The sequence below is a fragment of the Geospiza fortis genome, unplaced genomic scaffold (genome assembly GCF_000277835.1).
Source record: "Geospiza fortis unplaced genomic scaffold, GeoFor_1.0 scaffold41, whole genome shotgun sequence".
NCBI lineage: Eukaryota > Metazoa > Chordata > Aves > Passeriformes > Thraupidae > Geospiza > Geospiza fortis.
Genome location: NW_005054299.1, coordinates 11,584,847 through 11,610,582, shown reverse-complemented (window position 1 = coordinate 11,610,582; position 25,736 = coordinate 11,584,847). Strand labels below are relative to the sequence as shown.

The 25,736-nt window shown below is 36.6% G+C and overlaps 1 protein-coding gene across 1 annotated transcript in view; it reads right to left on the bottom strand.

Moving 5' to 3' along the window:
- The window catches only part of KIF6 (kinesin family member 6), a 150,188-nt gene that overhangs the window by 10,825 nt on the left and 113,627 nt on the right, over positions 1 to 25,736 (bottom strand). The window contains 4 exon segments of the mRNA XM_031060423.1: positions 1,417 to 1,505; positions 3,006 to 3,141; positions 4,104 to 4,185; positions 18,161 to 18,211. Coding sequence (XP_030916283.1) covers positions 1,417 to 1,505; positions 3,006 to 3,141; positions 4,104 to 4,185; positions 18,161 to 18,211 — 358 coding nt within the window.

Genomic DNA, 25,736 nt, shown 5'->3' with positions numbered 1-25,736 from the left:
GATTCACCACTGCTGGAGGCCAGTTCCCCATTGCACTAGAAAGTTCCTGGGCATTACCATATGCTCTTTTTAGTTCAAGATTTTTTAATTAGAATGCAAAAGGTATTGCTCTCCTGAGCAATGCATCAGCACACCAACTGAAATTTATCATTCCCAAGATCAATGGGACAGAGAGGTTGTGCAAAAGGTGCTTAGTTCAAAGGACTGTATGGAGAGTGACAGTCATGGATTGCTTGAGCTAATTTGGCTGAATTTGTGCTAAGCTAGACCAAAAATGCTCTCATGTTCTGGTCCATGAGCTTTTCTCTGGGACAAGTAACCTTCAGCCTGAGACCAGAAATGAACAGCACAGATTAGGCCTAAAACCATTTGCAAAGTGATTAATGCCTAAGTCTTGAGAGGACACTGAATGAGAACGAAAGCAAAGTAGAGAAGTCTGGAGTTGGTTTTCATCAGTTTGAGAGGTCTGAAAATGTCTTGTCAGAAAACTTTAGAGGACTATGTCTATCATTTTCTGTACTGATTATGGAGCATTTATGGAGCATGGATACATGAGAGTGTTAAATAAAACTTAGAAGTTATTTTAGAAGTTTTCAGAAAACAGTAAAACATCATTTATGCAGATTACTGTCATAAAAATGTAGGTAAAGCCACTCATCAGAGAAATGTTAATTGCATAACAAGGAGGAGAGAGAGGCAGAAAAAGAGAGCAAGAGAAAGGTGGGGAGGGAAAGAGGAACAGGGAGGGAGAAAGAAGGAAGGGGCGAGAACACCTCCATTTATTGTCCTTGAATATGGAAACCTGCACAGTCAGGTATGTGGTTTCTCGCACACACTTTCCCTGATGGTTATGAAAAATGTATTACTGCAAATTTAAATTAGAGGTTTTGAAATCAGAGGTGACTGTTGATGAAACAACCAAGATGATTACATTTTTCTCCTGTAGGTAACACATCACCATCTTACAATATCAAATATAATGTCATTGTGTAATAATATGCTGCATAAATGTAGTACTATGACATTTTTCAGGAGCAAGTCTATCTAGGATATACATGAAATAATTTTTAAAGCTCTTTTGGTTTGAAGTCCCCTGCATACATCCCAAAGGAGATACAATCTCTTCATACACAAAACTGACTGCTAACAGGCTTGCCTTTCTTAGCTGTTGTGGGCCCCTAGAGAAAGGTTTCCAAGGTTCCAAGACAAACATGTCTAAAGAACTGAGGTCCTACCTTCAATAGGACTTCCAAATAACTGAATGATAAAATTTACTTTTTTACACAATTGTTTCTGTTGTAACTGAAAATACAGTGTTTCAGTGTGGTATTTGCAAAAGCATTCTGGACAACTTTACTTCTATTAAAAGTGCATTTTTTCCCCTGTAAGGAAGGAAAAGAAAAATAAACAATTTACCTGATAGGTGATAGGTGCTGTGAGGATCTGACAAGCTGTGGATAAACAGGATTGACAGTATTTGGTGAGGCAACCATCTCTGGCTTTTCCTGCTCATTTAGATTGAAAAACAAAATTATCAGGCTAGGATTTTTTTAAAGTGCTTCATATTGGACTATAAATTTCAGTAATAACAAGGTAAGCAATGACTCATTCAGAAAGCACAGAGCCTGAATCACACAGTATTTTCTCCACTTGCACAAACACTTCTGAACAAAGAAAAAAGTATTTAGGATTGGTTCAAGTATTTTTAAGCTCAAGTTACAGGTTTTTAATATGTAACAGCATATGTTCACTGATTCCAGTTTCTTAGGGAGCTCAGATGTATAGATAGGTCAAGATCTAAGAAATCAATCCCAATTATGTTTTCCAGTTTTCTAATCTTCTACTGATGAATCATGAGAGGTTGAATTGTGGAACTCTCCTTATAAGGGATGGAGAGAAATGTGCTGCTGTGTATTCAAGAATATTACTTGCAGTGCTTTGAAAAGCCTAAATATTTAGGCAGGAGGGTGACTAAAACGTCATCCTCTTTGCCACCTATATGTTTAGGGATTTTAACTGGAAAAGTATTTGGCCATGCCAACTTGAAATTAGGCTGCTTAGGCGGCAGTGTATGGATAACTAAGTTCCCAATGTTAAGTTCTGTATTTTAGGCTGTTTTCTTAAAAATATGGTTTAAATCTATACTCATGAGAATTAACCAAAATATAAGCTAAAACTTTCTTTCTCTATAACAACTTTTCCTCAAGGAGTAAATCTTCTCTTCCAGTTAATAATAAATGATATGGGATGGACTGCACTCAGCATTCTTTTTCATAAGGCTGATGTAGGTTTCATGGCTGAACTTTGCTGTGAGCTGCTGTGTCACTACTTGCAAGTCATTAAAAAAGTGTCAGAAAGGGAGCACAAGAAAGCTAGTTTGTTTCAATAGATTGTAGTTTTCAGACTGACTGTGTTATGAACTGCCAATACACTGGTTAAAATGACAGGTCTTTAGTTCATTTTTACACAAGTCATTGCATTAGCTCACCCTGCGCTTAAACACTGGTGGACTTCAGCTAGAGAGTGAGGAAACACACTGTGCTGGGAGCTGATGACCCTCTGGGAGCCTAGGGAAGCTGAAAAGTTACTGGAGTCTTTGCAAGCAAAGGAAGCTAAAAAGTAACGATATTTGCTGCAAAAAATGCTGATGAAATCATAGTTTTGCTAGCAGTAAAAAAGATTATTTTTTGCAATCTGATAATATTCTTTCGGAGTTGTTACCATTTTGTGCCCATACTTGCCTACTAATCAAGATGTTTGGAAGAACATCAAAAAGAAAATAGAGCAGGAAAAAATGGGTTTGTTTGATTTTTTTTTTTTAGCTTCACATAAGTATAATTCACATTACCTTTGTCCAATTCACCTTGGCATAAGTACCGGTGAACCAGACCCTCAATTCCTTCCTTCATACTCCTTTCTGTCTAGCCAATTAACTACTTTTTAAAGGAATTATTGAAGATGTTATATTTACACAAAAAATGAAGAAATACAAAATGATTTCATACCTGGAATTTTTTTGCCTCTTCAGACCACCAAACTTCAAAGTCTTTTTGCACCTTCATCTTCACTTTTTCCATAAGCAGCTGCAGGTGCTCAATCTCTATCTTCAGTCCTTTGAAGCGACTGTACACTGTTTTATAGCTAATATGAGAAGAAGAAAGTGTATTACAGATCTTCTAACATATATCTGAACAAAGGTTAATCCTACTTAGAACTGTTAGAGATTTAAACTATAAAATAATGTATAATAATCAGAGATGCAGAGGACACAGACAGATGGTAGAAGGAAACATCTCATATTTTACAAAAGCTTCACGGGACAGTAAGTGCAAGAAACTTATTCCACAAACCTTTTATTTCATAAAGAAGTTAGTGGAATTCAAATGGGATCAACATTGATTAACAGTTAAAATATGGGTTCAATCAGCTATGAAAATTATTTCTTTTGAATTCTCAACATATTACCATTAATAAATAACCGGTATCTGGGATTCAGATAGGAGCTGAGATTGGTTCCCCTGTCAGATGGAAGCTTCATTACCCTCTTGGCTACTAGACACTTGGAGATTTACCAGGAGTATGAAAGAGCCAGAAGTTTCCTCAGAGATTGTGAATAACAAATACTAGCAGAATACTTCATACTGATACCCTTGTATCTATTTTTTTTAATCCTCCTGGCAAGGATTGGTTAACCAATGTGTAATCTGCATATTATTTACACTTAGTGAGTCCTGTATAACCTAAAGGCTTTCTCTAGGTCAAGAAAGGCAGGACTTTTCTGAATCAACCCAAAAGGCTCAAAATACATTTGGATTCAAACAACAAGTCACAAACACTAATCCTCAGGGAGGACATTAAGCTGTTTTTATTTATTTTTAACCTTTAGCTCAAGCATAAATTTTACCTCTCTCATCTACTGTGGCATCTGACAGACAAACCAACAGCATATACACAAATTTAGAACTATTAGTGAACCACAAAGCTGATATTTTTAAAATGTCAGAGAAAACCCTGAGGGTAGCTGTGTGTGTAGAATTGTAATTGGAATATACTATCAGTATAATTTATCATCTGAAGGATGAAATCTGAGGCAGAAGTAGTACCTCTTTTTTTCTTCTTCAATTTGCATTCGAAGATTCTCTTCTACTGGATCAAATGTTAGTTCTTCAGAAGGATTTAAAACAGCTATAGGGTAAATCAGATTTAAGCAATGACTATATGGTATCCAAAGAAGCAACTTCTGATTAGAATAAAAACTAGCTTATAAGAGGCAGTTAATGAAATTGGGGTGATTAACCATTTCTCTCTTCTGGAAATGCTTCTTCAAATTCCCTATTTAGGCCTTACTTAGTAGAGGACATAGTCAATAACTAGTAATTTGAATCAAATTGCTTATAATTGGGTTTTTTCATCATTAAAGATTGGAATGATAATTTTAGATATAAATAAAAGCAAGTTAAACATTCATATTTGGCATAAAACATTATCAAATGTGTTCAACCACTTTTTGCAATGGTTTTGGCAACAAAAACAAGACCAGAAGCTGTTGCAAAAAGAAGAGACAGCAGTAGCTCTTGAAAGAGAAATTTGGAGAGCAAAAAATTAGTATATATAACGAAAATATCCTGAAACTATGTGAGAAAATTTTCAAGGTAAAGGATAACTAAGGAAATACCTTAAGAGTAGTCTAAGTTAGCAGTTTATGATTTCTCTATCCTGTAACAGGGGTAGTTAACATGCAATACACAATATGCTTATTCTGAGAGATTGTGAAACAGTCTTTCCATCACGGTTTATATGTTCAGTGGTGAAAGGAAATGTAAAGTTACCTACTAATGTTACAACACTTTCTGTTTCTGGGATGAATGAGAAGAGTTTTACGTTCCCAAGAAAATATGTTTGACCCTTTTAACTGAAGAAAAGTTTAAAAAAACCCAAAAGATTTACTGTACAATACATGCAAGTTTCCACCCCAACTCTTATTTCTGCCAAGAAAATAAATCCTATGTCAGTCTGTCACAAGGCCTGAGGAGCGCACCCTCTCTTCAAGGAGAGGAATTCTGTCTGGAACAAGAGGGCAGCAGTGACCTCTCTCTGCCTGTCAGCGCACCAGCTGAAACCATTAATCTCTTGTAGTAGCACTCTATAGCTTAATACAGATGATGTTGAAAAGCATTTTATTTCATTACTTAGCTAAAGCATGTTAATACAGACAGTCAGGGTGGATGAAGCCCATGCACAAGTCTCCTTTCAGACACTGAAAGGCCTTGCTGTGTGTGATTACAAAGAAGGATAGGGTGAATACATTTGTGGTGGGGACAGTACCCTTAAAAGATAAACTGCTTGAAATGTTAAAGTGAACGAACAAGACAGGAGGTGGAGGAGATGATACAACAGTGACATTGTGTAAGTTATTCCTGAACATAACAGATAACAAAAAGGTCATCATAACTGTGACAGAACCTTTAAGGGAGGGAGCAAACCTTTCCATGATTACAAGGGATGAGGATTTTCTGATTTCTCATATATCATCTCCAGGAGAAGGCATAATGTGGGAAAGCACAGCTGCAGATGGAACTGGTGGGGAGACACTCATTGCAGAGCTCCTGAGGCTTCATGCTTTTCTAAACTTGATGAACACATAGCAGCCAGGCTTGAGGGAAATGTGCTCTTGTGGAACAAACTGAAATGATTTAGGGAGTTACTGGCTCTCAAGTGGGCCATGCTCACAGACCATGTGAGAATCCTTGTTCTGTTTCCATGAATATTCCAGCCAGACCTCGTGTGAGCCAATTTCAGGTTAAAGGGGACTCTCCTGAGCACGCTGAAGTGCATTTGTCCTATTTGCACAATCTGTGATTGTGTCTGAGTTCAGGAGGCAGCAGCTCTAGCTCTTTATAATGAAGGGAAATAACATAGGGTGGAAGAGAGTAACATCTTAAAATGTTAATGCTGTTTCTGAAGTGAGGACTTCCCTACATGAAAACATCACCAAATTCTGCTGTTGTTACAGAGTGATACAAGCCAGAGTATAGTTTTCCTTCCTTGGTTTATTAGGACATCTAGTACTTGGAAAAATATTTTTATATTAGCTCTGAAAGGTCAGCCAAACTTAGGCAAAATTTTGTCACTTGTATATAAAAACAGCAAAAGAATGGTTTTCTTTCTGCTCATTACATGCTACAGATGGGATTATTTGGTTGCATGTTACCTTCAGAAATAATAATAAAGCCTTTTGTATGAGATGAAAATCTTTATCATAAACAGGGCGCAAAATCCTCACCCATGAATACAAATCTGCCCATTATCCCTAGATGGTGATGACAGACAAACACAGCTGTAGACAAGGTGAGCAGCAGAGTTTTGTGAATAGAAAGAGACGAGTATACTGCAGGCTGGTGTAGCCCCAACAGCATCAGATAAATGGCTAAAAGTTACATATCCTTGTGCACATCACTGAGCTTGGGTCACAAAAGAAGAGATCTGATCACAGTGTCAGGTGAAGTCCAGTAGTAAGTCAAGTCCAGGGCATGCCTGCCAGGGCACTGCTTTGTAAGTTCTCCAGTGTCTTTTCCCAAGCTGTTGCAATGTCCATTTCAGTTTCTTGTCATGTCTGCGCATCGCAGCAATATGTTTGTGAACTAAACAACATTCTGCTCTAAAGACTAGACCTTTGGAATATACCTACTGTAATATATGTAAGGGATCACGGCTCTTTCCTGACATTCCAAGCAAAAAGACACCTAAATTCTGGTGGATGGTATTTCAACACTTATGTTTCCTGCTACTTCTGCCTTCTCATCATTCCCTGCTACTTCTGTTCTCCCTTCTCCTCCTCTTTACCTTTCCTGATGAATCCCTGCAGTGACCTCTTTCTGCCCCATGGCTTCTGCTGCCTCACACCCCTCTCCTCTTACCAGTCCAGGCAGTTTCAGCTACAGTTGAAGAAAGGAAGCTAAGGCAGAGGTTACTGGCTCACTGTATCTCATATCTAATGTTGGCATTCTTCAGTACATAGGCTCAGTCATTTTATAATAATGTTAGAGGGACGCTGAATGAATAGACTGTAAAACATAAAAAGCATACTAATTACTCACAAATTCAATTTAGACACCTAAGAAAAAAAATTCTTTTGGCTACAGCTTTTTTTCCTCTAAAGAGTTTATTGTACATATCTGCCTTCCCATGCAGAAACACAAAATATATATTAACCACACATATACTAAGTACATGGAGATTATGAAGCACTGAAAAATCGTGACATCAGCTTTGCCCACATACATGAAAAAATTTGCATTATATTAAAAGATGTAGTAGAGGTGCTATTGCTAAAATATTAACTATCAAATATAATTTCTGCAACTGCACAGAACACAAATTGGTATCTGCTTTGTTCAGTCAGGATTGATTTTAATTAATTGTTTGACAGTTTGTCATATGAAACTCAGCTGCACAGTTTAGATCTATGCTTTTAGTGCAGCAGCTGAGATGATTTCATTCAGTTGGAGTGTAATATCACATGCACTTTTCATGCCCCAGTGACTTCGCCTGGGCAACGAATGCAGTTGCTGCAATTTAATCCTGGATAATGCAGCCCCAGGTTTCAGGGATGCAGGGAGGTATGACATGCATGCTTAGGAAAACATTGGCTCTGTGTATACTAGGGGCTTCTGATGGCATCCAGTTCTGTACAACAGAACTATTTTGGCAGCAGTCAGCAATGTACTGATAAAGAATATTAGTTTCTTTACATTAACATAACTGCACATAGAGCTGAGTGGCAAAAATTATGAATCCTAAGTCGTGAAGCCTTTTTTAAGAATACTGAGTCCTAAGATGTAAAGAAGAGACTGACAGTGCTACACTGGGTAGGGAAATAGCTGGCAAATTTGATGCTTACTTTAAGGCTAACTGTTTTTGCTTCATCTGTTTTTGCTTCATCTTCATATACAACCCATTTGGTGAAGTGAGCACAGGATACAACTGACACCAGCTGCCCGCACAGAGATGAAGGTGAGCTCTGCATTAGGTGACAGTTCATATGATAAGAGTTTGTAATTTTTAGTGCTTTTTTCCCATAAAGAAGACTGTAAGAGGTGTTTTAAGATATAATTATTTTATTCTAATGAAATGGCCAATTTTGGAGTACAGGAATTAGTAAATTTTACAGCACATTCCACATGATCAAATCACAAAGTACCAGAGAGAAATTGTAGCACCTGCTAACTGGATCACTATTTCAAAGCCATGTGGAAAGCATGGATGAAACACACTATTTCTAGAATGATATCAAATGTTATCAACACTGTTTACTGCAAACAGGCAACAACCTGAAATACTCTGCCAGATTCTCGTCTACAGTCAGAAAATTTTGCAAGAAACTCTCTGTGACCCTGAACTTTATACTCTCTGGGGTGCTTATATATTTCTTAACCTGAGTGTATCCTGGAAGTCAAACTCCTAGGGATTTATTGTCTTGTGCCTCAAATATCATTGTGCCTTGCCCTCCAGCTGTACTTTTGCAGTCAAATATTTTAATTTTTTTCACTGGATAGTTTTGTGTTTATCTGCTTAAATTTATAGTCACTTGAAGTAACCAAATTTAGAATTGACTTTAGTATCCCATTAATATATTTACTGCCTTATTTATCAGCTTTGCAGCTTTTGGCAAACTCAAGCATTAGTACTTTCAAAATGGAACATATGTTGTAAGCTGATTTTTTTAAAGGAATACCTGTCTATCATTATTCAGGATCATCTTACAAGTAATTCTCCTCTTTTTCTTTATATTTCCCCAGGGCCATGTCAGCCTATGTTTGTCACTGTGCACCATGTGTGTAACTTATACAAAAGCAAAGATGAGTAGGCACAATGTAACTCAGGAGAAGATTAAAATAGCCAAATGTCTGGATTAAGTTTATATTGTGGGTTTAGAGCAATTTACTTAACCCTAATGTAATAGATTTTTAAAATTTTCAGCCAGTTTGTCATAGAATACACTGAAACACACTGTCCTGTTTTCAACATTTTAAAAGTTAATGGATGTGCAGGGGATTAAGGATGTGTATTTTGTTGATTTTGATAACTGAATTTAGAAAAAGGGTCCATCGGTATGCTGCGTTTTTTGGTTTTTGTTTGTTTTGTTGGTTTTTTGGTAACATTGCATTGCTTATTGTTTTACTGGCTTAATACTGGCTCAAACTAACTTCCAATGTACCCCTGGCAAGCAGAGCTATTTTCCCCATTTCAGTGAGCTCTTTTTCCTAAATACAGTCACACTTTAATTCCCATAAGTTTCTTAATTGAAACTAGTAACCTATATTTTTCTTCCTGAAAATACATGGCATATAAAACAGGAGGTGTTACCTTCATGTCAGCTGCGCTTAAGCCATGCAAGCTTCTAAAACCATCATGGCTAAAAATTCTCTGTTGCTTTCCAAATATACAATTAAAATAACCCGGGAAAAAAAAAAGACCCTACAAAGCAGCTTCAAGTTTAATATGTTCCATACATGCCAGCTAATCTAGTGAAGAAGTAACATAGCTGGGTCTTAGCCAGGAACCCCCCTACAAACTGAGATTCTTGCCTAAACTTAAATACCTGTTACCATTTGATTACATGTGAATCCTCTTGCATCATTTATCTTGTTCATAATATTAGATTAAATCATACCGGATATGTTTAAATGATCTTTCTCTGCCTCCCAAGAAGGGGTGTGTTTTGTCATCCATAAGCTTTGAAGTTTTGTAAATATGAATTTCTAAAAATTCCAAGAACTTTCATGGAAAAAAAAAATCTCTTTTCTAAACTTTGTCATGAGACATTAGGAATACCCCACCACCAATATCCAGACTGCAGTTCAATAAGCAGCACAACTTTTGTAAAATAATGCCTAGTCGAGAGAAGGATTTGACTGAGAATAATATAGCACAACTTTCCTAAGAGTAAGACATACCTAAAGGTGCTAAACGTGCAGTCACAATGACTGTCACATATTACTGGGCATGAACAACATACACAGGCATGGGCAGCAAAGTCTGTGCTTGCAGATCACATTTAGGAATTCAATACACATAGCAATTGTGGGATTAATTCAATAGGCCCAGTGTTTTCTAAAAGTAAAGGGGTGTTTTACCTGCATTCTGCATTGAACTGTCCGTAAACCTAGAAATGTACTGTGGTTGTCAGTACAAATGCTTGTGACAATGCACAGAAGCATTTATTCTGGTCTGTACACTAAATTTATAGCAATGTCATTTGAAAGAATATTAAGGAAAATAATAAGCATACATGCTTATCCTTAATTGCTTCTGTTTCAGCTGTGTATAGGTATAGATGGGCCATGAAACTGATGTTTAACTTCAAGTTAGACAATAAATGAGGTTTTGAGCTTGATTCAAGGAGTGAATACTAACCAAACAAATGTATATGGCTGTACAAGTCTGAACAACTTTGATCTTTCTGCTACTTTCATCTGCAAGAGAGTAGAGGAGATGGAAAGCAAAAGGAAAGACATCATTATTGGTCAAATCATTATATTATGAGCATGAGGTTGCACTATAAATTATTTAGTTTAACTCTTGGCTCAAATAAAACAAAAGATGTTGGGCTGAAGCTCCTCTATCATGGATCTGATTTTTTTTCTATGCAAATAGCAAAGAGATGCACTAAGACCCTGCCTCAGTTAAGTGTAGAATAAAGACAAAAGTACTAGAGAAAGTTTATTTTCCACTCTCCCACATGGCTACTCCACTGGTCCTCTAAAACAGCTTCCTAAATGCTTTTTTAGATGTTGGTATGATGTATGAATTTTCCAGAAAATTTCTGAAACTAAAACTATAGGATTTAATGTCACCAGGAATGTCATTCTTTAAGATTCATGTTGATGTTGTTCTGTGTTCTGGCATGTGTATTAGATTAGGGCCATGTGCAACTTGGGCAGTTGTAGGGACCAGATTATAGTTTTGGGACCCTCTATCCCTACTGGCCACACTCCTAACCCAGATGGAGTGCCACGCTTTTGCTGGTTCTCCCATGCACATACCTGCTTGCTGCAGAACAGCTGGGCTGTCTGTGCTGTACTACCAGCTCAAGAAGGAACAAGAAATACAGAGGTATTTAGGGAATTCTCATAGCGCAGTTCTTTCCTATGACCTGTGAAGGAAAGGACACTGGGCTTGAAGTTCTGGTAGCTGTTGGCTGAATTACAGTGTAGTGTGTACTGAGAAGAGAAAATCTTGACATATCCAGAAGCAATTACAACTTAACCACAAGATTCTTATCTGGAGAAGCTGTATCCAACCTCTGCACATTTGTAAGATATTATTAGCTACTTGTTCCAAGTAATTATTTATTTTGATCTCAAATATGCAAACATTTTTCAGCAAAGAAGGAATGAATTAATTTGCATTAGCTATTTCAGCAAAAAATAAATGGCAGAAGATTTTTACCAGACCTGCAGGTTGTTCTGAAATGCTGGATATCACACTTGCCATGCTATTTCATTGTTCACTCCTTGTCCTGTCCTTTACACATAATCAGCTAGATAGAAATTTCTGCTTTAGGTCTGACCTTGAAAAACCTCACAGAAATACAGATGTAAAAGACCTCCATTTGTTGTTTACAGTTCATTAGGTTACAGAAATTTTTATTACAGAGAGCTTTCATGGAGGAAACCTTGACTGAAACAGAACTAGTCAAGCTGCCCAACGCACCTACTGGACATGGCCAGAAGAAAGAAACACACAGCACTTTAAACTCTGTATTATTCTTAGTTAAATTTTTTACCAGCTTTTTAGAGCCAAAAGAGAGATGTACTCAAAGATACACTGATATAAGAAAGATATACTCAAAGATAAGCAAACAAGCTTAGGCCTAGAATCTGTAGTCTGTGTGTATAGAACCAGATTTATTTTTTGTTCACTCTACCTCAAGTCCTGTTTCAGAATCATAGAATCATACTGGTTGGAAGGGACCTTGGAAGCTTGTGTGGTTCAAAATGCTCAAGGTTTGGTGAAAATGTAACCAGATTATGTCCAGACATCTTGTGAAAACTCCATGAACAGAGATCCTGCAAACTTCTTTGATGACTTTTTCAATGTGTAACTACCCTCACAGAATCTTACTATCTTATCTTAATAGACCAAACTAGAGAATTGAAAACTTCATCTTCAGATTCTGTCTTGTTAGACACCTGAAGGAATTTCTAAATAATAATACAACTCTCACTCATTATTTCAGAAGAAATGCTTACTACAAGAAAGCTTACAGAGACTGCAAGCTGTTCCAACAACAGTGAAATGCCAAAGTCAGTGTCAAAAAGCTGAGTACTGAGTAGCTGTGCTACAAGTTCATGACTCCTAATAAGAATATCACTTGATCCAAAAATGTCTTTGCTCTTTTCTGAGGTCTGATCACTGGATTTGAGTGGGTCACATGGGAAACATGGGAAGTTTAATAGGAACACACAAGTAATCTGAGAATTTTCTCTAACAGTTCAGGAGGACATATTTGCAAAGACTTCCAGTAAATATCAGTATTCTCTTTCTTGAAGACAAACTGAAAGAGAAGACTCATGCCTGCCTCTAGAATTTAACCTTGGTCATAGTAAATCCTGCTAAAAAAAGTAATAGAAAAAAATACAGCAAAAAATAAAACTACAAAACACTCTAGAAGGACCAGAGAGAAACCTGTGGAAAGAAAAGTCTATGTGAGATTGAGGCCTGAAGAGACAGGTCGAAGAAGTGTCATCTTATTTAGAACATACTCCTACAGTTTTAAACTTACATCCCATGTAATACTGGGAAAATCCCCAAACATAATACCTAAGAAGAAACCTCAAGTGCTGTGGTAAGGAATCATTGCAGCTTGTCCAGTTGCTGCTTTGAATCCACGGCTTTTTTCCTGATTGTGATCATCTTTACAGAAGAACTTGGCAGATACAAAAATAAAAAAACTCTTCAAGAGCTCACAGTTTCAGCCATAAACTATGCTGACTTGAAGCACAAAATAGCATGCAAAACCAAGAGAGTAAGTTTGTTACAGTGTGTAGCTTCACAGTTACCAAAGGATATAGTCTAACAACTTGTAATGTCCAAATGACTGCTTATATATATTTTCAAAATGAATTGTCCCTATACTGTTGCAAGCATTTGATTAAAAACTACTTTGGTAAATATGTCTACAAGTATCTAATATATTTCAATAATTGTACAAAGCAAATTCAAAAGTATCTGTATCTTTGGCAGAGTAAAACTTGTTAATAAAGGCAAAGAGGTACTGATTTTGAATTTTCATCCAGTTGTGATATTGGTATCTTTGTCTTAATAATAATGAAAAATAAACATCCCTTTTAGCAAGCACAACTTTACCAGCTTTCTGTCACTCACAATTCCTATTTCCTTTGAAACAGACTAAAGAAATTAAACTCATCTCTAAAGAAAATGGCCTTGATGCCACTAGAGGTCACCCTAGGAATAAAAATCAGTGCGTACCATGCACAAAAACATACAAAACCACCACTGCTGTTTGACATTTCAAGCGCAAATGTACAGAAGAACATAACACACAGAAAGATTGTGACTTGTGAAAATTGTGTGTTCCTAAGAGAAATCTTTCCCTTATTCTGAGGCTATTGTAAACTGACTACACTGCTCTCTAGCATATTTCAGCCCTTGGATGCCTGGTACTACTGGGGACATTGCCTTATCTCTTTCAAAAAACAACAAACAAACAAACCCCCAACAAAACCCGAAAACCCAACCAAGCAAAAAAAACAAACCACCACCTCCTTGAAATTATGGACTTCAGATTATTTCTCTAAAGTGCTTTATTTAGCCCATACATAAGATATCATTTTTCATCACCAAGAATGATGGTCTTAAAACAGGCCATCTATTATTCTCCATGCACTATGCTGGATTTGTGTGGGAAAACACAAACTGCCAGTTTCCTCAGCTTCTGTCATTTTGTGATTGAAAACACTTGTGTCTCTTCATTTCATGGCATTAGTACAGATCAAGACTCTTTGCTTCATATGAAAAAAGTTAAATATCATCTCAGTTACAAGATGCAAAGCAGTGAAAGAAACCAAGTTCATTTTATGTAAATATGGATTTATTTAAAGAACAGATTAACTCTGATGCAAACCAGGAGTTTGGAAGTGTTATGTGCTTTCCATTCACACAGATCATAGCAGATGAATTCAAGACAGTCATAATTATTGGACTAATTAATGTTATATATGTCTAGGAGAGGCTGCAAGGGTTGCAGAGAGGACTACCATACACTTCCTGAACACAAATCCAGAGCAGGTACCTCTCTGGTACCATGGTGGACCAGCATTTCTAATGGCATGAGCCACATTGGAATGCTTCAATGACGAGTTGGATGGAACTTTGAGCAACCTAATATAGTGAAAAATGTCCCTCCCCATGGCTGGAGGATTAAATATCCTTTCTAACTCAAATGATTCTGTGATCTGAAGCAGCAGTTCCCCTTTGTAACTTTTCTGATATGCAGAATTTTGTCAGACAACATGCATCTTGATGTTGGATATATGGTAGTGGGGGCATCAAAGCATTGGAGGAATCATTGCTTGAAATCCTTTCGTAAGACTGGCTGGAATACTCTTGCAGGAGTACCCTGATGCATTCATTATACAGCACTGTCTGTCCTCTGTGCTGATCATGTTTATTCACTTCTAGACAAGGAAAGGTGAGGAAGCAGAATGAAACATGTTATAAAGAAACACACAACAAGGAATGAAAAAGGGCATAGGCTGATACTAACATCTTTAGAACGGGCATCTAGCTTTGAAAATGTAGGAAAAGATGGTACAGATAAAGCTGTAAAGGGAAGAAAGATAAGCAGGAATTTCCCTATCTTTGCTTAAAACCAAATATGTGTTACAAATCTAAATATAAAAATAACATGCCAAAATCTTTGCTCGCAGGCATTTGCCACACCAAATCAAATGCTGGTATGCATTTTCAGGGATTGAAACATATCTGTTGTTTCTGAATCACCTCGTCATTTTATTTTTTATGAGGAATCAGTTTTTCAAGGGAATTTTGCTTAAAAAAGAACTGGGGAACAGCTCTTTGAATAATATGAGAAATACAGAATCTTTTTTATAAAATTCAAGTTACAAAATCTGGCAAAACAAGTGTTTTTTTATTTGGTTTGGTTGAAGTTTTTAAATAAAATATTGATAAAACTGTGCCTTAATACTGAAATCTGTACCAGGGATGCAAATTCCTTACAAAGACCCACATGTGTCCTTTTTTTGTTTTTTCATTTCAAGTAGCTTTACAAAGACAACAGAGTTGGACAATAATTTGCTTCTAACAAACCTCCTCAGAAGCAAAAATGTTTTGCCATCAGGCTCTGCCTTTTACAAAAATACTACTTTAAAGCATCATAAGATAATGCTTCACTAGAATCAAATAAAACATCAACTTTTCTTCTAAAACACTGCAAACCCCAGGGAAAGCTTTTCTTTCCATTCTTTTCTCCCATCTTTTCCACCCTGAAGCGTGTTTGTGACCCAGTGTTTTTGCTGTCAATACTTAGGCAGTGTGCACATTATTTCATTTTAAATACTCCTGAAGTGCCGTTAAGCATGCAAAAGAAACTTTAAATCCTGCCTAAAAATGCAGTTAAGCGTGTTACTCTGAATGATTTTAATAAAGATAACTAAAATTATTTATTTGAATAATAAGGTAGTTTTTTGCAGTTAATAAAGATGAAAGGCACACTGAGATGAATCCTTGCAAATTTACATAAAATATTCAATGTTTCTGGTAGTATACTGACAAACTTTGAAGATCCCTTGTCTCTGATGATACCTCCCATCTATTTGTGTCCTTTTTTAACTCCCAGCATATGGTGTTTTAAAAGAGATAGCTAAGAGCAATGGGCTGAGTAGTGGTGTTTTCCTTCAATAAGAAATCCACATCTTAAGCACAGCCCTAAGGGAAACAGATCTACACTTTTTCAAATCAGACTAGAATAGTTTCTTGAAAAGTTTTAACCATAAAATGCTTTAAGTTAATGGGAAGAAAAAAAAAGGCAGCTGGAAGATGTTAACTTAACTTGGTTTCTAGTTGAAACAATGGTGTGTTTTATTCCATGTTGGGATTTCAACAGACCCTTAATTAGACGTTTGACCACACAGTTTTCATTTAAAAATATCTTGATGACATTCTGATCATCAAGAAGTTCCTGGGAGACTTGGCACCTGTTACTCTTTGAAAAAACATTCATCCAGAAAGGCAGGCAGGCAAATAATACTCCCCAACTCATAGAATAAATATTAAGTTTAAATATCCACAGTATTTCAAATAATAATGTAAATACTGGAAAATACTTTGTGCATTCCAGACTCAGTGAGAATAAGCAGACAGCAATGCTCAAAACAAAAAGGCAAAAACACACAGGTTGCCTGCTATGAGGTGAAATACTAATAGAATATTCACACTGTGAATGTATAGCTGGTAAAGTCACTACTATGGCATTTCCCTAGGACATGAAAAATAATACCTACCTATGTTATAAAAAACAACTTAGTTATTGAAAACAGCATTTGAAACACAATTTTTCTATGTGGTAAAAAAGTCAGTGTACAAGACCAGATATTATCATTCAGATTGAAACACACATTCAGAATATATTAGTTCATTTTTCAAAATATTGAATAAGGAATTCTCATAAACAGCACTTGCTATGATTTATCTTGACGTAACTTGTAAGAGCGTTAAAAAAATTACTAAATAGATGGTATTCAAACCTGGAATGAATTAAAGAAATAATTCCATGTTATCCTGAAGATAGCACCTTTAAATTGAACTTCAGAGGAGGAAAGGGGAGGGCAGGGAAGGGGAGGAGTTGGACAGGACTCACAGCAATCATTTAGTCCTCTTCAGGGCTGACCAAAAGTGAAAGCATATTACTATTAAACAGGGTGCTGAAATATGTTTTAAACAGTCAGGTATGGGACATTGATCACCTATCAAGGAAGCCTCTTCTTGGTAAAGCATCTTTTCCTAATATCATATCTGAACCTCCCCTGATGCAGCTTTGAACCTTTCACATGTGTCCTGTCACTGGATAACAGGAAGAAGAGATCAGCAATTCCTTCCCTTCTCCTTCTCATCCTGATAAAAATCAACTGAGTTTGATTCCTGGGCTTTGTTGACAGACAAAATTATTTTTAGTGCTGATTTTAAAATCAAAATAAAAAAGGATAAAGGTATGAAATAATAACATTATCACCAAAGCTTGAGATGCATAGGTAAACTAGCAACAGAAACAGTTTTGCTATTCTGAAGTAACTTACTCACCTGACTTTTGGAAGAAAAGATAGTCCCCAAATTTTCTCTCTCTTATGAAGAGATAAATGTTCTCTATGTTATGTATACCTAGAAATACACATATCAGATGCAATCTGGTCCAAGTTAACTCCATCTTTTATGTGAAGTAGGTCCATGAAAGTACATTTGGGATTCTTCTATGAATCTAAATGAGGGGGGATCTAAACTGATTGCTCCAGAGGTTTTCTGTCAAATTTTGGCTGAAGTTTACTGTCTCCAAAGGGGAATTCTCTTATGAACACTCCTAGGCCATTTCAGTACAAAGTCAGTGAAGTCAGCTTAAAGCATCTTAAACTAAATTTGGATGATTTTCCACTTTTGTGAACAACTGAACAACAGAATTTTAGCTTTACAGCTGTGTCAACAGAAACAGCAAGAATAACTTCTCAATTTCAATAACTAGATGTGAGAGAAATGAACTGTATATGCCTTCAGTCCCCCTTGGAATGAGAAAAATTAAAAAGAATGTTAGATTGTGGCAACATGGCTACTAGCTCAGCCTCAGGACAAATCAGTGTCTGGTTAATGGGAATTCAGATTAGACTAATCAGAAACCAAACTCCCAAATCTGTAAGAATTGTGTATTGTTTTTCTCATCATATATAAAATTAGATGACTTTTGAGTAAAAATTCAGGAAAAGTTCACATGTGCTTTGTGGCATGGACTACTGTAGAAATACTGTGGCAAAAAATCTGTCATAGAAAACACAGCCTGCCTCCCAAGCAGATTCAGCCCTGGGAGAGAGCTTGCTGCTGTTGTATCCTGTCTGAAATGTTACACTCTTACCTAGAGCTGCTCTCTGTATCTGCCTCTGGATTATCTTTCCTTTCAGATGGTCTGTAAAAGACACAAAATGCAAATAATTAGAATTCAGAATGTCAAAAATTAATGAAATCATTGCATATTTCCCACCATTTAAAACTCCCTGTGCCACTGGCCAATTTTAGGCATTTTTGTGATCCATGGGACAAGTTGATTTCTGAGTTCTGTCATTCTCTCTACTGCAAGTAAACAAGTGGGCACAATGTGACTCTACAAATACTGAGATTTAGTTGTCCAGTAAGAAGGACTGAAAATTAAGCATTTACTGTCAAGCATTTTCACAGGATTATGATCTCCTACTGCTAGATACAAAAGAAGTCCAAATGGGGTCAGAGGACATATAGAATTCCAAGTATTTGTTCAAACAGACTTAAAAGTGCTTACGAGATAGTAGGTCACTAGTCCACCCCTTTTCTAGTGAAAAACTTATTCCCAAAATCCATTTTTTCTTCTCTGTCATGTTCAGTTTTAGATATTCCATGTACTAGATCTTCTGCAAGTTCTACTACTGCCCTGGTTCTGGCTGGGGTTAACTTTTTCAGTAGCTGGGAGGGGATCATGAGGTTATTCTGTACTACCTCATGTCATTGCTGGGGGCAGGGGAAGGGGACACTCTTCTCAGAAGGGTCAAGAAAACATGGCAGAGGGAGCCATCCTATATTGTCTAATAGGAGGAGGAGGTTTTCCGTGTGAATTCTTGCTTTTCCTGTACCCCCTATCATTAAAATTGTTGCTGTTACTGTTCATTTTCTTGTCTCATTGCTGTTTCCAGTAAATTGTTTTTATCTCAGCCTGTGTTCTTTGCCTTTCTTAACTCAAATAATTCTCTCCATCCCACCACAGCTGGGAAGGGGAGGGGAGAATGGGCAGTGAGAGACAGCGCTGTGTGGAGAGTCTTGGTGGGGGCACTGAGCTGGGCAGTAATATTCCTATATCATGGCAACTACTCAACAGGACTCATTGTGTAGTTGTCATTGGTTTTCAATCAAAAATTAACCAATTCCATTATCTCAACAATCCTAGTTAGACTCCCATTGCCCATAGAACTAATTTTTTATCCTTCTTTTATCAATTTCCTACCTATGACAATGGGCCAATTTCCCAATTATTCCAAACAACAATTAGATTACCACACGGGAAGCCATTATTCAAAGACATTAATGGAACTAATAAAGGAATAACATAACCTTAAATATGGAATTTCAGCAGTAAATGTATTCTGAAAGGGTATGGGATTATGTCTCTCAAGTTTTCAAATTAAAACAATTTCTAAGCAGAGGTTTGTTCATAATATTACTAAGCTGTAAATCTGGATACCAGGGAAAGAAAAAAATCCATGCTGGATTCACTTTTTTCCCCCCCAGACCTGTGATTATCTATATCATATTAGTGTGCATTTTGAATTAAAAATATCATTTTTCTTACAAGTGAAGTCTTACAGAGTAAGCTAATCAGAGGCAAATTAAATCATTAAAAATTGGCAAATGCTTAACCAGAGAATATAAATAAACACTTAAATTCACAGGTCATGAGAATGAGATTGTTCTGTGAGCACAAAAGGACTATAACAAATTGAATTTATTTGGGAATTATGAGAATAGTTGTTAAGTATTTAGTAGCATTGTAAGAAATGTATTATTTGAAATACATTGCAGTATAACAATCAAGTTTTGTTGTTTTGAATGTCTATAGTAAACAAACAAAATAAAACACTCATCTACTCTTCAACTATAAAATAAACATAGCTTTTTATTTTTATGCAGAGGTAGTTTTATTATTTTTAATTATTTTACATTAAACCAATGACTTTTTCTGTAATTAAAGTTACCCATAAAATTAGGAAAATATAGTCTGTAAAATAAGGAAAAGCCTTCAGCTACTGAGAAACAGGTTAAGTGAAGTAGCTAACTTCATCTAACCCTGCTATAAAAACAAATAAATCCTCCATCTCAGCTGTACTAACACTCGATCAAAAAACCACATTCAGTTAAATAAGTTGATTCCTTTAACTATGGAAAAAACACCCTTGATTACTATTTTTTACTGATAAAAACCTGGTTGAATGGTCAACATTCTTGCTATTTGTGCTGTGAAAGCTCTATAAAGCAATTCCATTGATTTCAATACTCAATGAAATGTGATTAAACATGCTCCTTTTTCCTCAAATTGCTTTTTGCTCTTCTGACTATTTAGATCCTTGTATTCTATGGCACTGTTTCATACAGTGTGATGTTACTCATTCAATATTGAGCCATGAGACAGCCATGAAACAATTTGTGGTAATCTTGAAACTCATTTCAATGGATTAACATTAACCGAGGTGCCTCAGATACAATCTATACATTCATAACAATCTATACATTTACCCTTTGTGTAAGGGATCAGAAACTCTCTTAAGCACTGTGAGCTGCAAAAGGCAACTGCCACTGTCATTTGAAAAAAATGGCTCCAGTAGGGACAACAGGCTTTCACCAAGAGCCACCTGAAAATAAGGGTGACATACAGGTCTCAATTTTGTCAATAAATGGTGTTATGTCTCCTTTAACATTGCTAGAAACAGATCATCAGCAATCGAAATGTTTTGCATTTCAAGTAGCAATGAGGCCAACTGAAAAAAAGCAGGCCAAACAAGTCAATGAGAGTAAGACCAAGCAGATAGACAACAGCTTGCCATCAGTACAAAAATGTGGAAACACAAGAACATTGGGACTGGATTTTAAATTGTCATAGCCAAGAGGCTTCACTTTCAATTACATAGAGTTTAGTCTGAGCACAGCTGGGATAGAAATGAGAGAGGCTGCAGAAGCTCTATTTGTATTGTCAGACCATTGTATTGTCATTGTATTTGTCAGACCATTCAGCAGTGTGAAATTATCCCAAATGTTCCTCTCCCTTCACTCTACCCTTTGTACACTTCTGTTCCGTGACATGGACCATGATGTTGCAATAAAACTTCTATTGTGAAGAAGCTTTGTGAAAGAATGAGAAGTTTGAATCAGACCACCTGTAGTCAGAGAGGAACCAAAGAACACTTCTCCACCGACTAGAAAAATAAAACTCCAGCCATACTATTCTTCTAGTAAAAGAGTTTTCTTTTTCTTCTTTAAATAGAAAGGTGATATTTATCCAATTCACATAGTTCAAACTGCCTTTTCAGGGCAGTAAAAAACTGAACTTCATTTCCCAGAAAACTTCCTAAGGAAAAATTGAAATTGTATTATGGGAAAAGTAGGCCAAACACAAGTTCAGATTTGGGGGACATAGTAGTATCATGAGGCACCTGACTATAATTCCATACCAATACTTAGCCAGACAGATGTGATTTAATCTTTTGATTTGTTTTAATCCAATTTGAAATTTGACAGTTTGTTTAGATTTCATTTGGGGAAAAAATGTTTTCACTTAGAAGCTCTTATTTTTGACAAACCCTTAAGATTTTCTGTATATGTTTTTGATTAAAGTAATCTTGTTTTGTTTTCACTATAAATACTTGTGGGGGAGAATGAATGTTTCTGACCTGCTCTACTTTTCTGCCTCTGAGAACACCATTGTCCCAATGCTAGGCTTGAAGTTCATAAGTGACAGAAGTAGGGGATGATTCCAGTACCGTTGCCCGCACAAATCTTCCCATGTAAACAAAAGGAAGATTTCAGTCTTAAGTACTGCCAGTTCTACAATCTTCATAAGCACAAATATATAACCAAAGAAATATGAAGAATCACATTCTCATAAAAAACCCTACCATGTCTTCTGATTCTAAGTGTAAAGTTGTGGAAGAGGTAATGCTTAAATGTGGTTTGCAAAAATTGAATTTAAGACATGGAGAACATCGCTCAACATATGGCTAATTATATTTTCTGAAGTTTCACCAAAGAAGAGGCTAAAAATAGGTCTATAGCTGATACCAAATATTTTTTTCCAGCAGAGTCATTCTTCATCTGGAGATAACGGTCCCAATAAAATGTTGACTGCTGCAACTCCACATGTTTTGGCAAGAAAAGTAGTTTTGTGGAATTTAAGAATTCACTCAGCATGCAGCCACCTGTCATTAAGGCTGTGATAAATCTGTTGGTTTTGGCCTGCATTTCTGGAGACATGTAGGTATGGAAAAGAGATGAGCCGGTAACACAGAACTTCAGCTTTGTGACAGGAGACAAAAGCAAGGAGGGAGATGGAGAGGATAAAACAGAATAGAGAAATCTAATTAAGAATGATGTAAAGCAGAGGAAAGTGTCCCATTTGGTGACTAAATAGGACAGAATACATAACTTGAATAATATGGCTGTCCTTTAACTTCTTGTCTTTGCATTGTTCCAGACTGTTTCAAGGATCTGAAATTATCTTCCAATGTATTATAGACAAGGAATGCTTTGACCTGAAGCATATGCTTCAGGACAATACAAAAGTGAATATGTTACAATTAAAAAAAAACTACTGATTTTAAAAATGTTTTTTTTTTTGTTTGGGTCCATGTTACAGGTTTTAAAACTTCTCTTATGTTTTATTAGATTCTCAATATAATACTATTATAATGTTTCAAAGACCACTAACTCAAAAACTGACAGGCTAAAACCTTTGTCAATGACTTCTCATCTCTTGCTATTTTTTAGTATTTTTTTCTTTTATTTTACATTTTTCAAGCCTGCATTTATCTTAATGCATCCTTTCATCATGGGGATCCTGAAACCTTCACACCTCAAATAGGATGCTGAATGTTTCACTTTCTTTGTTGTTAAATCACTTTTGGTGTTAGACAAAATATCTAGCAGAACATCCTCCTATGTATCCAGGGCATCTGATTCCTGGAACTCACCCTGCAGGGATTTTGAGTCTCTAATCAGGCTATATGGTATCAGATGTTGCTTTTTTCCCCCCTGTTTCTCACACTGCCACACCAGTCACTATCTGGGGCTGCACAAGAAGCTGTGATGGAACACAGCTGGGACAGCCGACCCCAATGGACCAAAGGGATATTCCACCCCATGTGGCATAGTGTTTAGTTAAAAAAAGCTAGGGGGAACAAGAACGAAGCAGAGCCATTTGGAGTGACAGTATTTGTCTTCTTAAGTCACTCTTAGGAGTGAAGGAACCCTCTTTCCTGGAGTTGGCTGAACATCTGGCTGTCAATAGGGAGTGAAGGAATTCCTTATTCTACTTTGCTTCCACACACACGTTTTGCTTTACCCATTAAAATAGATAGTTTTATGAGTTTTCTTACTTTTACTTTTCTGATCCTTTCCCCAGTCCCACCAGAGGGGAGTGAGCAAGTGGCTGTGTGGTGTTTTTTTGTCAGATGGGCTTAAACCTTGAGAGGAAATAAGTGGGGGTTTTGTTTGTAATGCAATGCCCCTATATTTGCTGTTGGACTTAGCTACCACCCAACTATGAAAACCAATTCAAGACTCTGAAACTATTAAATCTGATTCATGAAGTTGCATGCACCCACTCGAATCAGATATGAAGTCCTGCTGAATGAGCAGAAGTTAAATATGCATATTCAGCAAATAATCACTCAGAGACAAAGAGGGGAGCAATCATATAACTTGCATGAGCTTTGTACAGATATATTTTTAACTGCACTTGAGGTTAGAGTTGTAACAGCTTACAAAGTATTCCTGAAAGTAGGAGATATTGAACCCAAGCATAGATATTCAAATGGAACAATTTCTCAAACTGAGAAGATTAAACAGAGATAGTTATAGGAAATCTTACCAGATGTGTTAGAATATTTTTTAAAATCTAGTTATGAAATTGTATGAGAACACAGTCTATGATAAGAAGTATCTGACAAGAAAAGTAATGGAATAAAAGAAAATATTCTATTCTAATGCAAAATCCTGCAGCGCTAAGAACAAATAAACCTTTCAGCCTTTCTCTGACCCAGAGAAATATTTGGGACAAATTCTGAATTTTCTTTTCAAACTTTGTCCTTCTCCAATGGCAAAAACATGTCAGTTGGCTCTATTAAGACAATGTAGTCTGCATTAGTAAACTGGCTCAATGCTATGTCTGATGGAAATGCTTAATTTTGGAATACATGGTTGGCCAAATCCCCTGTAATTTGATAGCTTCTCATTTTCAGAAAACCCTTGGTGGCATCAGGGAGGAAAACATATTATTGCAATACTCAGAGCCTCTCTGATGCACATGCATTTTCCCAGGTATGAAATATGGCCCTCATCATCATTAAAAATATATGAGTGACAATACCTCAGGTAACATACTGTAGAGTATAACCTGATGCAGCAAATTTCTGCCTTCTGCAGTGGTTTAAGATTTTACTGCCTCTCCTTTCTCCTCTTCCCTCTCCCTTCCCTCCATCCCAAAGTTTGCTGTCAAAGGTCAATGCCCCACAGCAGAGAATGTAGAAGGGAATGTCTGCCCATGTTCTGGCTGCTCTAGCAGCAGAATTTGGCACATCAGCACAAGCATACCAGCAATTTAAGATGAGACGCTATCATCAACTCAACTGCAATGTCTGAAATACAAGTAAACACTCTCTTTTGCCATCTGGGAAGAAAAGATTGGAGAAAGTAATTGCCAGCAAAGAGATGGGCCAGACCATTGGGAGCAAGGAAGCTGATGGGATTTAATAGAGCTCTGCAGTCAGAGCTCCCAGGAAGGACAACAGGTTTAGAATTTGAAGCACAACTGTGACTTCCACAAATTCATATTTGCAAACCATAGCCTAAGCTCAGCACATTACCAAACACACATGGAAATACACAGTTTTTCCTCCATAATCATAATAAAGGATACATAATCTCCTTCCTTGGAATTTAAATATCCCATATTCAAATGGATACATTTTACTACGATGTAGGATACTGCACATTTTGAGATTACTGTTTAAAATATCAGATTGGGGCAGGTTCCCTTCTTTGCCAGACTCAGCTGAGACAATAATAGGTTTTATTGACACATTTAATACCTTCAAGAATGATTAAATTTACAGACAGAAAGCTTATAACATAGCAATCTCTGCCAGTCATTGCTACAGGATGACAATGTATTTGACTTCCTAGAAAGAATCTCTTCACTGAAAGGGTGTTCAGGCATTGGGATGGAATGTCCAGGGAGGTGATGGAGTCACCATCTCTGGGGGCATTCAAGAAAAAACTGAACGTGGCACTTAGCGTTATGATCTAGTTGAAGAGTTGGTGATTGCTTAAACGTTGAACTCAATTATCTTGTGGCTCATTGAGCTACTCAATTTCCTCTAAACTCTTGACCCATTTCTATGCGTTTACTTCTAACTTCCATATTAAGTCTCCTCCCCTTTTTCTTCATGTTCTTGTTAATTCTGGCCAGATTACTTTTGTTCTCTCACAAGATGATGACTTACACTTTATGATTGAAGGACCTTCCTGTTTATTGTTTGGCCTGCATTTCCACAGCATCCTTTATCCCACATCCCAGTTTTTTGTTTGTTTTTTTTTTTTTTTCTAATAGCATTTCATACATTCTGGCTCTAAAGAACAAAAAAAAAATGATAGGGTTAAACAGCAAAACTATACAGAAACTGATTTTATTTTCCTGC